Source organism: Littorina saxatilis, linkage group LG12, assembly GCF_037325665.1.
Source record: "Littorina saxatilis isolate snail1 linkage group LG12, US_GU_Lsax_2.0, whole genome shotgun sequence".
Classification (NCBI taxonomy): domain Eukaryota; kingdom Metazoa; phylum Mollusca; class Gastropoda; order Littorinimorpha; family Littorinidae; genus Littorina; species Littorina saxatilis.
In genome coordinates, this window is record NC_090256.1 from 16,773,867 (window position 1) to 16,787,811 (window position 13,945).

At 41.4% G+C, this 13,945-nt stretch overlaps 1 protein-coding gene across 1 annotated transcript; it reads left to right on the top strand.

The window, feature by feature from the left end:
• The first annotated feature begins 410 nt into the window (after positions 1 to 410).
• LOC138981376 (peptidoglycan-recognition protein SC2-like) lies at positions 411 to 13,573 on the top strand. The gene is made up of 6 exons (XM_070354267.1): positions 411 to 570; positions 1,003 to 1,224; positions 1,853 to 1,904; positions 8,624 to 8,836; positions 12,067 to 12,180; positions 12,782 to 13,573. Exons 1-6 carry the CDS (start codon positions 508 to 510, stop codon positions 13,006 to 13,008), a joined length of 891 nt encoding a protein of 296 aa, XP_070210368.1. The 5' UTR covers positions 411 to 507; the 3' UTR covers positions 13,009 to 13,573.
• The last annotated feature ends 372 nt before the right edge of the window (positions 13,574 to 13,945 follow it).

Consider the following 13,945-nt stretch of genomic DNA (forward strand, 5'->3'; position numbering starts at 1 on the left):
TGGCTGCAATCTACTGGCCGTATAAAATTTCATCTCACACGGCATCACTGCAGAGCGCCTAGAACTGTACCCACGGAATATGCGCGATATAAGACTCATTGATTGATTGATTGATTGGTTCCTGATTCCAAAAACATATATATATATATGATATATTTGAAATAAAAACAAGCTCAAAAAGTTAAAAAGAACAGAGATACAGAAAAGCGTGCTATCCAGCTCAGCACAACCACTACCGCGCTATTCTGGCTAGTCAATTTCACTGCCTTTGCCACGAACGGTGGACTGACGATGCTACAAGTACACGGTCTTGGTGAAAAAAATGCAGTGCGTTCAGTTTCATTCTGTGAGTACGACAGCTTGACTAAATGTTGTATTTTCGCCTTGCGCAACTTGTTTTATATTGCGATCCACAGTATGAGTAGAACTCTTATCACAACAGTCGTCGTGTGCAGTAGGTGTCACGTTTCTTTTCTTATCAACAGTGTACACGCTAGACAAAAGTAGATGTTTGTTATCGGGAGAACAGTACAACACACTCACTTCTCAGCGCTCGTTTCAAACAACATGGTGAGTGGTCTCTGCTTTTCTAGCTCATTCAATTCTTAGTTCTCATACATAAATTTACAAAGGAGCCATGTTTGTCAGTTTTAGCATACAATATGGTATTCAATGAATCTCAACAAAACGTCCCGCGCACACAGACGAACTGGCGCGCGTATGAGCACGTACCCGCACGAACACTCACACACACACTCACACACACACGCACACACACACACACACACACACACACACACACACACACACACACACACATGTGCACACAAATATACACACACACACACACACACACACACACACACACATAAATATATATACACACACACATACACACAAATATACACACACACACCCACATACACACACACACACACACACACACACACACACACACACACACACACACAATCATGTTTCTGCTCTATGTGTTTTGATCAGAAATACCTGCTCCCCGTCCTGTGCGCCCTGTTCGCTGTTTCCGTGAAAGGAACGGAAGCCAGTCAATGCGCATGCGCGACAGAGAGATTGCATCTTCGGAACGGTCCTGGCACGACCCATGACGTCATCACCACACTTGCGTCACAGCAGTGCTTACCTCACGACGGCCAGCAGCAAGTTCAAGGGTCATACACCTGGCTTCACCTGGACTATAACGGACAGGTGCGAACAGTGGTTTGCGCTTCTTCACTTTTCATACAATTTCGCACCTGTTCCTAATCTGTCATTCGTGAATGTGTGAATAAAAAAACACACAAAAGGTTACATTTTCGCAACGTTTAATTCAAGACAAAACACACGGTCACAAGAACCTCGACATAACGGCCTTTAAAGTGGACAAACTGAGGGCACAACAGCAATAAAACCACAAAGAACAGTTGCTGTGACTTATCTTAGAATGTCCCAAAGATGGTCGTTGCTACATAAGATACGTCACAGCAACAATTCTTTAGCTTTTTCTGACGACTGTGATTTTGTTTTGACGTTTGTCATTGTATTTGGCGTGTGTCATTGTTTTTGCAATTTGACGTGTGTCATTGTATTTGACGTTTGTCATTTTATCTGACGTACGTGTGTCATTGTATTGACGCTTATCATTGTATTTGACGTTTGTCATTGTATTTGACGTGTCATTGTATTTCACGTGCGTCATTGCATTTGACGTACGTGTGTCATTCTATTTTACATTTGTCATTGTATTCCACGTGTGTCATTGTATTTCACGTGTGTCATTGTATTTGACGTTTGTCATTGTATTTGACGTGTGTCATTTTGTTTGACGTGATTGCAGAGCGCTTGGGCAGCGACCAACTGGCTGAGAGTTCAAACCTGTGACGACCAAAGTAAGCAATTAAGATTTGATAATTCTTTCTACGTGTATACTTGTTAATTGCAGCTCTTTCCAGTGTGTCTGTCTGTCCATCAAATCGTTCCATCGAGCTGATAATTGAGGCGGCTTTCATTTTGAATACGAGTATTAATACTAGATGAGCTCTCCAACTCATCCCACTTTGAATACTCTTATCAGAAGCTTGTTCACTGGTTGTTTGTTGGTTTGTTAGGTTGGCTTCTTAGTCGTTTGCTGGTTTGGTGGCTGGCTTGCTTGCCTACTAGCTTGGTTCAGTTAAAAGGATAAGGACGGTTCACTAATGGCTTGTATTCAAGAATCACACATTGCCCAAAATAATCATTTTCTGTTGTTGTTTTTCTCTTCGCATGCACCCTAGAACCCAGAGCGTGATCTGAAGTACATATTGTTTCCATTTCATAAGCTATGGAACACGAAGAGGGTCAAATGCTCGAGCAAGTACTCGCGCATTTACTCGAGCACTTTCGAAACTGCTCGAGTAAATGCGCGAGTACTTCTGAAAATGCTCGCGCACTTTCGAAACTGCTCGAGGAAATGCGCGAGCACTTTTGAAAATGCTCGAGCAGTTTCAAACTGCTCGCGCACTTTCAGAACTGCTCGAGCACTTTCAAAGTACTCGCGCATTTAAATGCGCGAGTACTTTCTCGCGTATTTCCGAGAAGTAACGAGCGGGTAAAGCAAAAACTTGTCGCGGAACAGTCATCTTTTTGGCATATTTTCTAAATATTTTACATGATTTCAATAATTAATTATAGGCCTATAATCATATTTCAGTTGGAAATAAAAATTAATATTAATATAAAAGAATTCTGTTTGGTGTTATGGATGAGCAAAGCCACCGACTGAGAGCGTGCTGCGTGACCTGATTCCGTGACCTCACTTGTGACCTCACTTCGTCATGGCCGCCGAAGAAGTCTTTCTCACAGCTTTGCGTAGAAAAATACAAGCGTGTTCGAATTTGTTGCAATCGGGATCACATGCTCAGCAAGTGCTCAATCGGTAAGTACCGTAAAGTACCTTGTAAGCGCCCACCCCCCCTGTGCACCAATTCCGACCCAAAGTAGGGGGTGGGCGCTTACTAGGTACTACACCATATGCACGAGCAGTTTTCAGTAAAAAATGTGATCTGTGATCACTTCGTAATCATATCTTCTTTCTGTTTTCATCTTCCATTGTTTTTCTTCTTCGTATTGTCATTAGAAGAGCTTCCCGCCTCCATGACGACTACAGATGCGTCGTTTCAGTAAATTTTCCGGGTCAAGTTTTCAATAAACCCAACCAATGACTTCGGTACAACTCGGGAATCTCCGATTCAAAAGTACTCGCGCATTTACTCGAGCAGTTTCGAAAGTGCTCGAGTAAATGCGCGAGTACTTGCTCGAGCATTTGACCCTCTTCGTGTTCCATAATAAGCTCATTGTTTGTACCCTTAAAATGTGATCTAAAGTACATATTGTTTCTATTCCATCAGCTCATTGTTTGTACCCTTAAAATGTGATCTAAAGTACATATTGTTTCTATTCCATCAGCTCATTGTTTGTACCCTTAAAATGTGATCTAAAGTACATATTGTTTCTATTCCATCAGCTCATTGTTTGTACCCTTAAAATGTGATATAAAGTACATATTGTTTCTATTCCATCAGCTCATTGTGTGTACCCTTAAAATGTGATCTAAAGTACATATTGTTTCTATTCCATCAGCTCATTGTTTGTACCCTTAAAATGTGATCTAAAGTACATATTGTTTCTATTCCATCAGCTCATTGTTTGTACGCTTAAAATGTGATCTAAAGTACATATTGTTTCTATTCCATCAGCTCATTGTGTGTACCATTAAAATGTGATCTAAAGTACATATTGTTTCTATTCCATCAGCTCATTGTGTGTACCCTTAAAATGTGATCTAAAGTACATATTGTTTCTATTCCATCAGCTCATTGTGTGTACCCTTAAAATGTGATCTGAAGTACATAATTATTGTTTCTATTTCCTCATAAATGTCCAAACACCTGAACAAATGGAAAAGAGTCATGCACTAATACAGTTGACCGACTAACTGTGTCCGTTTGTCGTGACAAAAGCTGTAGTGTTTCAAGTGTGTCTGTCATAAAATATGCAATATGGATGCGTGCACTCCAGTTGAAAAGCTTGATTGTCATGAATTGCTCATCATGAAATTGTAAAACTTGTGTATCTTCTTTGATCGTCAAACAATATCGACATTCTTTACATTTTTATGATGACAGCGCTAAAAGAAACGATGACAATATCCTTAAAACTATATTTCCTTGTCTGTTTATACATTGAGTCTCAAACCAAATTAGAAATCCAAAGTATCATCATTATAATCATCTTCATCGCATTAATCATCCAAAGTCTCATTGAGTGTGTGTGTGTATGTGTGTGTGTGTGTGTGTGTGTGTGTGTGTGTGTGTGTGTGTGTGTGTGTGGGGGGGGATGTGTGTGTGCCTGTGTGTGTGTGTGTGTGTGTGTGTGTGTGTGGATGTGTGTGTGTGTGGGGGGTGTGTGTGTGTGTGTGTGTGTGTGTGTGGATGTGTGTGTGTGTGTGTGTGTGCCTGTGTGTGTGTGTGTGTGTGTGTGTGTGTGTGTGTGTGTGTGTGTGTTTGCGTGCGGGAGTGTGTGTGGGATACTATGGGAGATTACAAGGTACTGTACGGAACGTGAACATGTTCACTCTGCTAATCAAAACAAACATCCAGGTGCCCGCAATTGTTGTATTGGAGTATTAGTAACATAACACACAGAAAGCTGAGAATAAACTATAGAGGGGAAGGAAATATTGTTATAAACCACATAGAGAGGTTTGGAATAACTTCGAGAGGTAAGAGATATTATGAGTAAGTTCTAATATGCTGGCCGTTAGCAAGTGGTAACAGACATGTGTATGACATGCATATCAACATGAGCCGGCAGGCGAATAGAATTCCCTAGTCATCCTGATATGGTTAATTCAAAATCATTATCAAAAATAAGAAGTGTCATTCCCTAGAAGAAGTCATCTTGATATGCTTAATTCAATTAGTTAATTTGTCTTTGTTATTGTTTGAGTGCCACGAGTAGTCGTATCCATTCATTCCTCTAAGAGAAGCATTCAGTTGACAGTGTTTGTTGTAATGAGTCTGTACTCAATTGAACGCCTTTCAAAGAGAAACACTTAACACACAACGAACAGAGGTAGATATATCACTCTATTGAAAGTCTTTCAAAGAGAAACACTCAACTCACAACGAACAGAGGCAGATATATCACTCTATTGAAAGTCTTTCAAAGAGAAACACTCAACACACAACGATCAGAGGTAGATATATCACTCTATTCAACGTCTTTCAAAGAGAAACACTCAACACACAACGATCAGAGGTAGATATATCACTCTATTGAACGTCTTTCAAAGAGAAAGACTCAACACACAACGATCAGAGGTAGATATATCACTCTATTCAACGTCTTTCAAAGAGAAACACTCAACACACAACGACCAGGGGTAGATATATCACTCTATTGAATGTCTTTCAAAGAGAAACACTCAACACACAACGATCAGGGGTAGATATATCACTCTATTGAACGTCTTTCAAAGAGAAACACTCAACACACAACGATCAGAGGTAGATATATCACTCTATTGAATGTCTTTCAAGCAATTAACCAGTGTGTATGCCAGTAATGGGCCCCTGCACTCCAACAGAGGAAAACATAAAAATAGCGAAAAGAAGGATGTGCTACGGTGACCGTGCCATAAAATAAAATAAATAAACACAGTATTCTTGAGAGTAACGGTCCCTAGTAAAGATTTATAAGTAAAGATCAGTTAAGGACACAATTGTCCGGTACGTTGGGTTACATTCTGATGAGCCCTTCAACGTAGACCTCTTCAAACACAATCAAGCTGCTTCGTGTAAAGAGATGAAAATAACTTTATACCGAGTCATATGGGGAGTACAAACTCATCAGTCGCATATTCCTGTCCTCTTTGCGCTGACGGCGTTGTGCAAGTGAAATGTCCTCTTTAACACGTGTCGCGATTCAGCAGTCCGCCTGCTTCACTGCATGCGGTTTGTGAGATATTTCTAAAGATTTTATTTAGAGTGGTTCTCATTTCGTTACTGCAATGTTCCGCCAGTTCTAAAACCGAATGCTTTGTGCGACAAGTTTTATTAAGATTTTTTAAATTTTGAGGGGTTGCGCTCTCTCGTCTCCATTGCGATGATAAAAAGGTTCCAGCAATGTATCGTATCCTGATCCTGATCCTGAAGTCGGTGACCCGTTGGGCTCTGACGTCATCACGCTGAGTGTTCAGCACGGTGCGGAGAATCCATGTCTATTGAATGATTGTGAATGTGAATGATTGTTAAGGATTGTTAATGATTAGCTTTGTTAACTCTCTATCTTCCATCTGTTCTAGACGTGTTATAATCAGGACCGTTTTCTGAGTGAGGTGACCTAACCGTATGCCTCTTGCATCACCATGCAGACTCACCAGTGTGATGTCGGAAGATTTCTGATGCATTGCTTTTAGTTATTCCCCTTAATAACCATCCGACTGTTTCCCTGTCCGTTGGCAAATCATTAGACTGGCTCTGAAAGAACTGACAGCAAAAATAGACTCTAGACTTCCTTCTTTGCGACTTTTGTGAACATGTTATTGAACTTACTTCCTTTGAATATATCAAGCAGACAGTTTCTGTGTCAGTGTAGGTGCATACACACCGGTGTTATGTGAACCGTGTTATAGTTCCTGAACAAGGCACACGTATGTGTGTCAGTGTGTGTGTGTGTGTGTGTGTGTGTGTGTGTGTGTGTGTGTGTTCAAGGCATATGGTTCCATGACTGATTCCAGAATACATCTTTTGGGTGCTCTGTACCGAACATTCGTGTTTCGTGTAGCGATAACAAAACAAGTGTGTATGTGGGGGTGTGTGGGGGGGGGGGGGGCGGCGTAGGTTCAATTATAAGCAAAACGGTGTTTTGTTTACTTACCAGCAGAATAGAATGACGAACACTGAGTGACGACAAGCGGATACAACAGAGGGCTGAGGGGTGTGTTGCATACCGTCAACAGGTGACGAGGAAAACAGGGGACACGGGGCGAGCGGGTTTGGTTTACCCGGACATGTATTTACCACACTATGTTTGGAAAAAGTCCATTCCGCAAAAGAACAGATACAAGAAAGCACGCTGGAGATTCAAGGATCCAATCATTTTGATTACATTGGGTTTTCTTTCTGTATTTTTTTCTTTCTGTCTTTTTTAATTCTGTTTGTTTGTTTATTGTTTTTTTATTTGTTTTTTAAATCTAATTTAATATTGTAATCACTAGAAAACAGTAAAAACGTGTTAAGCAGTAACAACAAGGTTATAAATAAGAAGGGTTGTAACATGTCGAAATTAGGTCATCCGTCATCCTGTTACAATCAGTCTTCTTTCTTTCCTTCTTTCTGACGGTTTGAAGTTTGAAAAGCGTGTCAGAAGTAGGGTACGTATGGGCACACAGTCCGGGCCTGTGGCCTACTACATACAGCTGGTCTCACATCAGAGACATCTTTTGCCGTCGGTGAAAAAGGACGAGGGGATATCGTACTTGCAAAATCAAATGTCTCAGCTGGTGCAAAATCCGCTATCATGTCGCAATAAATGCGCCAAATGTCTAGTCCTGAGGCCAAGGATCTTAATGACATCACTGTTTCGCTTGGACAGTTTTTAATTGTCATCTTATTGGTTTCATTACTTGACTCCTTTGTATCAATTGTCATCTTATTTGTTTCATTACTCGACTCCTTTGTATCAATTGTCATCTTATTGGTTTCATTACTTGACTCCTTTGTATCAATTGTCATCTTATTTGTTTCATTACTTGACTCTTTTGTATCAATTGTCATCTTATTGGTTTCATTACTTGACTCCTTTGTATCAATTGTCATCTTATTGGTTTCATTACTTGACTCCTTTGTATCAATTGTCATCTTATTTGTTTCATTACTCGACTCCTTTGTATCAATTGTCATCTTATTGGTTTCATTACTTGGCTTCTTTGTATCAATTGTCATCTTATTGGTTTCATTACTTGACTTCTTTGTATCAATTGTCATCTTATTTGTTTCATTACTCGACTCCTTTGTATCAATTGTCATCTTATTGGTTTCATTACTCGAATCCTTTGTATCAATTGTCATCTTATTGGTTTCATTACTTGACTTCTTTGTATCAATTGTCATCTTATTTGTTTCATTACTTGACTCCTTTGTAGTAATTGTCATCTTATTTGTTTCATTACTTGACTCCTTTGTATTATTTATCATCCTATTTGTTTCATAACTTGACTCCTTTGTATTTTTTGTTCATCTTATTTGTTTCATTACTTGACTCCTTTGTATTTTTTGTTCATCTTATTTGTTTCATTACGTGACTCTTTTTTTTATTATTTGTCATCTTATTTGTTTTATCACGTGACTCTTTTTTTATTATTTGTCACCCTATTTGTTTCATTACTTGACTCCATTGTATTATTTGTCATCCTATTTGTTTCATTACTTGACTTCTTTGTATTATTTGTGCTGTAAAACTAGGTTACTGTCAGTTGTGTTGGACGTTTCGGTTTACCGACACAAAGTTGGACAGAAACAGCACAAGGTATTTCTGTGGTGTAAAATACGATGTCATTTTCGTGCAGACCAAACAACAAGCAACCTTCAGCTCGCAGGGTGCCCAAAAATAGTGACCCGGGCAGAGTGGGGTGCCCGTGCCCCGAAGCAGCCGCATAGCAACATGCCTGACTTGCCTGTGTATGTTTTCATCCATCATGGTGCGGGCACCGAGTGTTTCGACAGACAGGCGTGCGAGCAGAAAGTGCGGGACTACCAGAACTATCACATGGACGGTCATGGTAAGACTACCAGAACTATTACATGGACGGACATGGTAAGACTACCAGAACTATGGACGGTCATGGTAAGACTACAAGAACTATGGACGGTCATGGTAAGACTACCAGAACTATGGACGGTCATGGTAAGACTACCAGAACTACGGACGGTCATGGTAAGACTACCAGAACTATGGACGGTCATGGTAAGAGTACCAGAACTATGGACGGTCATGGTAAGACTACCAGAACTATGGACGGTCATGGTAAGACTACCAGAACTATCACATGGACGGTCATGGTAAGACTATGACACTGGACGGTCATGGTAAGATTACCAAAACTATGGACGGTCATGGTAAGACTACAAGAACTATGGACAGTCATGGTAAGACTACCAGAACTATCACATGGACGGACATGGTAAGACTACCAGAACTATGGACGGTCATGGTAAGACTACCAGAACTATCACATGGACGGTCATGGTAAGACTACCAGAACTATGGACGGTCATGGTAAGACTACCAGAACTATGGACGGTCATGGTAAGACTATGACACTGGACGGTCATGGTAAGACTACCAAAACTATGGACGGTCATGGTAATACTACCAGAACTATCACATGGACTGACATGGTAAGACCATCACATGGACGGTCATGGTAAGACTACCAGAACTATGGACGGTCATGGTAAGACTACCAGAACTATCACATGGACGGACATGGTAAGACTACCAGAACTATCACATGGGCGGACATGGTAAGACTACCATATCTATCACATGGACGGTCATGGTAAGACTACCAGAACTATCACATGGACGGACATAGTAAGACTACCAGATCTATCACATGGACGGTCACGGTAAGACTACCAGAACTATCACATGGACGGTCATGGTAAGACTACCAGAACTATCACATGGACGGTCATGGTAAGACTATCACATGGACGGCCATGGTAAGACTACCAGAACTATGGACGGTCATGGTAAGACTACCAGAACTATCACATGGACGGTCATGGTAAGACTATCACATGGACGGCCATGTAAGACTAGCAGAACTATGGACGGTCATGGTAAGACTACCAGAACTATCACATGGACGGTCATGGTAAGACTACCAGAACTATCACGTCGACGGTCATGGTAAGACTACCAGAACTATCACATGGACGGTCATGGTAAGACTACCAGAACTATCACATGGACGGTCATGGTAAGACTACCAGAACTATCACATGGACGGTCATGGTAAGACTACCAGAACTATCACATGGTAAGACTACCAGAACTATCACATGGTAAGACTACCAGAACTATCACATGGTAAGACTACCAGAACTATCACATGGTAAGACTACCAGAACTATCACATGGTCGGTCATGGTAAGACTACCAGAACTATCACATGGTCGGTCATGGTAGGACTACCACATGGACGGACATGGTGAGATCGGGGTTGTGTGGCTTGTATGGTTTGGCTGGCTGGTTGGCTGGCTGGCTGTCACTCTCTATTTTATTCATTTAAATATTCATGCATTACTTTATATACAATGTCATTCTCTCTTTCGTACTCTTGTTCCTTTTTTTCTCCCGTTCTTTCGTTCTTTCTTGTTTTCTTTATTTATTTCTGACTCTCTCTATCTTTTTTCGTCTTATTTGTAATAACGTTCTCAATTGCTTTTAATTTTGTCTGTTGCTGGCCGCTTTGTTACTTTTTGGTGGTGGTTGTGTTGGTGGTGGAGATGATGGTGGTAGTGGCGGTGGCGGGGAGGCTGTGGGGGTAACTCTTATATATTTGTCCTATTGTGTTGAGCATTGTCCGAAAAAAAAACAATACCAGTTTTGGTTGTCTGTTTGTGTCTGTTGACACATTGTTGTCCCTCTGTTTGTGTCTGTTGACACATTGTTGTCCCTCTGTTTGTGTCTGTTGACACATTGTTGTCCCTCTGTGTTTTGTCTGTTGACACATTGTTGTCCCTCTGTTTGTGTCTGTTGACATATTGTTGTCCCTCTGTTTGTGTCTGTTGACACATTGTTGTCCCTCTGTTTGTGTCTGTTGACACATTGTTGTCCCTCTGTTTGTGTCTGTTGACACATTGTTGTCCCTCTGTGTTTTGTCTGTTGACACATTGTTGTCCCTCTGTTTTTGTCTGTTGACACATTGTTGTCCCTCTGTCTGTGTCTGTTGACACATTGTTGTCCCTCTGTTTGTGTCTGTTGACACATTGTTGTCCCTCTGTCTGTGTCTGTTGACACATTGTTGTCCCTCTGTTTGTGTCTGTTGACACATTGTTGTCCCTCTGTGTTTTGTCTGTTGACACATTGTTGTCCCTCTGTTTTTGTCTGTTGACACATTGTTGTCCCTCTGTCTGTGTCTGTTGACACATTGTTGTCCCTCTGTTTGTGTCTGTTGACACATTGTTGTCCCTCTGTGTTTTGCATATTGTCTGTTGAAGCATTGTTGTCCCTCTGTGTTTTGTCTGTTAACATATTGTTGTTCCTCTGTTTGTGTCTGTTGACATATTGTTGTCCCTCTGTGTTTTGTCTGTTGACATATTGTTGTCCCTCTGTGTTTTGTCTGTTGACACGTTGTTGTCCCTCTGTGTTTTTTCTGTTGGCATATTGTTGTCCATCTGCAGGCTGGAACGCCATCGGCTACAACTTCGTGGTGGGGGAGGACGGGAATGCGTATGTTGACACATTGTTGTCCCTCTGTGTTTTGTCTGTTGACATATTGTTGTCCCTCTGTTTGTGTCTGTTGACATATTGTTGTCCCTGTGTGTGTGTCTGTTGACACATTGTTGTCCCTGTGTCTGTGTCTGTTGACACATTGTTGTCCCTCTGTTTGTGTCTGTTGACACATTGTTGTCCCTCTGTGTTTTGTCTGTTGACACATTGTTGTCCCTCTATGTTTTGTCTGTTGACATATTGTTGTCCCTCTGTTTTTGTCTGTTGACACATTGTTGTCCCTCTGTCTGTGTCTGTTGACACATTGTTGTCCCTCTGTTTGTGTCTGTTGACACATTGTTGTCCCTCTGTGTTTTGTCTGTTGACACATTGTTGTCCCTCTGTGTTTTGTCTGTTGACACATTGTTGTCCCTCTGTTTGTGTCTGTTGACACATTGTTGTCCCTCTGTGTTTTGTCTGTTGACACATTGTTGTCCCTCTGTTTGTGTCTGTTGACACATTGTTGTCCCTCTGTGTTTTGTCTGTTGGCATATTGTTGTCCATCTGCAGGCTGGAACGACATCGGCTACAACTTCGTGGTGGGGGAGGACGGGAATGCGTATGAAGCAAGAGGCTGGGACGCCATTGGAGCACACACCAGGGGCTATAATACAAATGGCATTGGTATGTATATACATAACATTTCACTTCTGTCTGTCTCTTTGTTTCACTGTCTTTCTGTCTGTCTGTCTCTGTGTCTCACTGTTTTTCCGGCTTTCATTCTCTGTCCATAAATTGGGTCTATGCCCTGTCCGTTTGACTGTCCGACCACGTGTCTCTCTTTCTGTTTGTCTGTCCGACCACGTGTCTCTATTTCTGTTTGTCTGTCCGACCACGCGACTCTCTTTCTGTTTGTCTGTCTGTCCCGCGGCTGGAACTTGTATTGGCACTGATCCTTCCACATACATGTATCTCTTATTGTAGGTCTGACTGTATGCCTGTCTGTCTGTCAATCTGTTTATATGTCTGTCTGTCTGTCTGTCTGTCTGTCTATCTTTCTACATGCCTGTCTGTTTGTCTGTCTGTTTGTCTGTCTGTCTCTATGTCTGTCCGTCTGTGTCGATCTGTCTGTCTGTCTGTCTGTCACTAGAATGTCTGTCTGTCTGTCTGTTCAGTTGTCACTAGAATGTCTGTCGATCTGTCTGTCTGTCTGTCTGTCTGTCTGTCTATCTTTCTTTCGGTTACACGGCTGAATAAAGCGTATGTCCATTTTTTATTTGTTAAGCTATCAGTGTGATCGGCGACTTCAGCAACAAAGTTCCCAACGAGGCTGCGCTCAACACGGTGAAACAGCTCATCCAGTGCGGGCTTGCCAACCACAAGATATCGCACTCCTACACGCTCAAGGGGCACCGGGACGTGGGCACCACGGCGTGCCCGGGCACCGCGTACTACAACCTCATCCAGTCCTGGCCGCACTTTGTTTCGGGGACCGGTTTGTACCAGGTGTAGCGGCGCGTGTTGTGCGATATCCAAAAATATACCACGCCCTGGGTTGCTGTGCGATATCCAAACATATACCTCGCCTGGATCGGTTATCGCCCTCCACACGCTGCTTGGTGTGATGTCTACATTTGAACCAAGCTGAATACTTGCAACGTATATCTCGCAGTGAAATAAAATATAATAATAGGCCCTGGATTTCTTGACGCTTTGAACATCTTAAAGTGTGGTGCAATAAAATTATTAAAATGTATCTCACGGCAAATGTTGAATCGTGTGTTTGTCATGGTGTACAATGTTTAGTAACGCTGGATAATGCATCAAATAGGCCTTTGCTTCCTGGCAGTTAGGGCCTGAGGTAGGACGGATTTAATCTTAAGTCATTTTTAATTTTACTTAGAAATTCTGTTAGCCGGATCTGTGTGATGTGACCAGCTTGAGTACTATATAATGTAGCCAGTCGTACACTAAAGATCTGTATGATATGATATGTACCAGAGATGTGATTGTCACTGCATCACTGACTATAATAAAGACGTTTTGATCAACATTAAACATTTGTGTACAATTTAAATAGAGATTTGCTTGTCACTGCATGGCTGACTTATAAAGAAGTTTTAATAAACATTATGTACAATATAAATAAAGACGAAATACAATCTTGTGATCAACATAAAAAGGACGCATACAATTGATAATTAAAAGAAGGAAAAAAAAGACAGACAGAAAATAACTGTTTCAAACAAGTCAAGAAAGAAACAAAATAAACATGTCTAGCCTACACATACGTGGTGAGAGAGAGACCACCCCTGACATAACAAAACCACACACACACACGTGAGTATATCATGCAAATGGAGTCGTGTCAGACTAGTCTTGCAAGGACAACACTATTTACCACTGCTCATGATGACGAAGTCACCGAGACAAACGTCATGCTGAAATT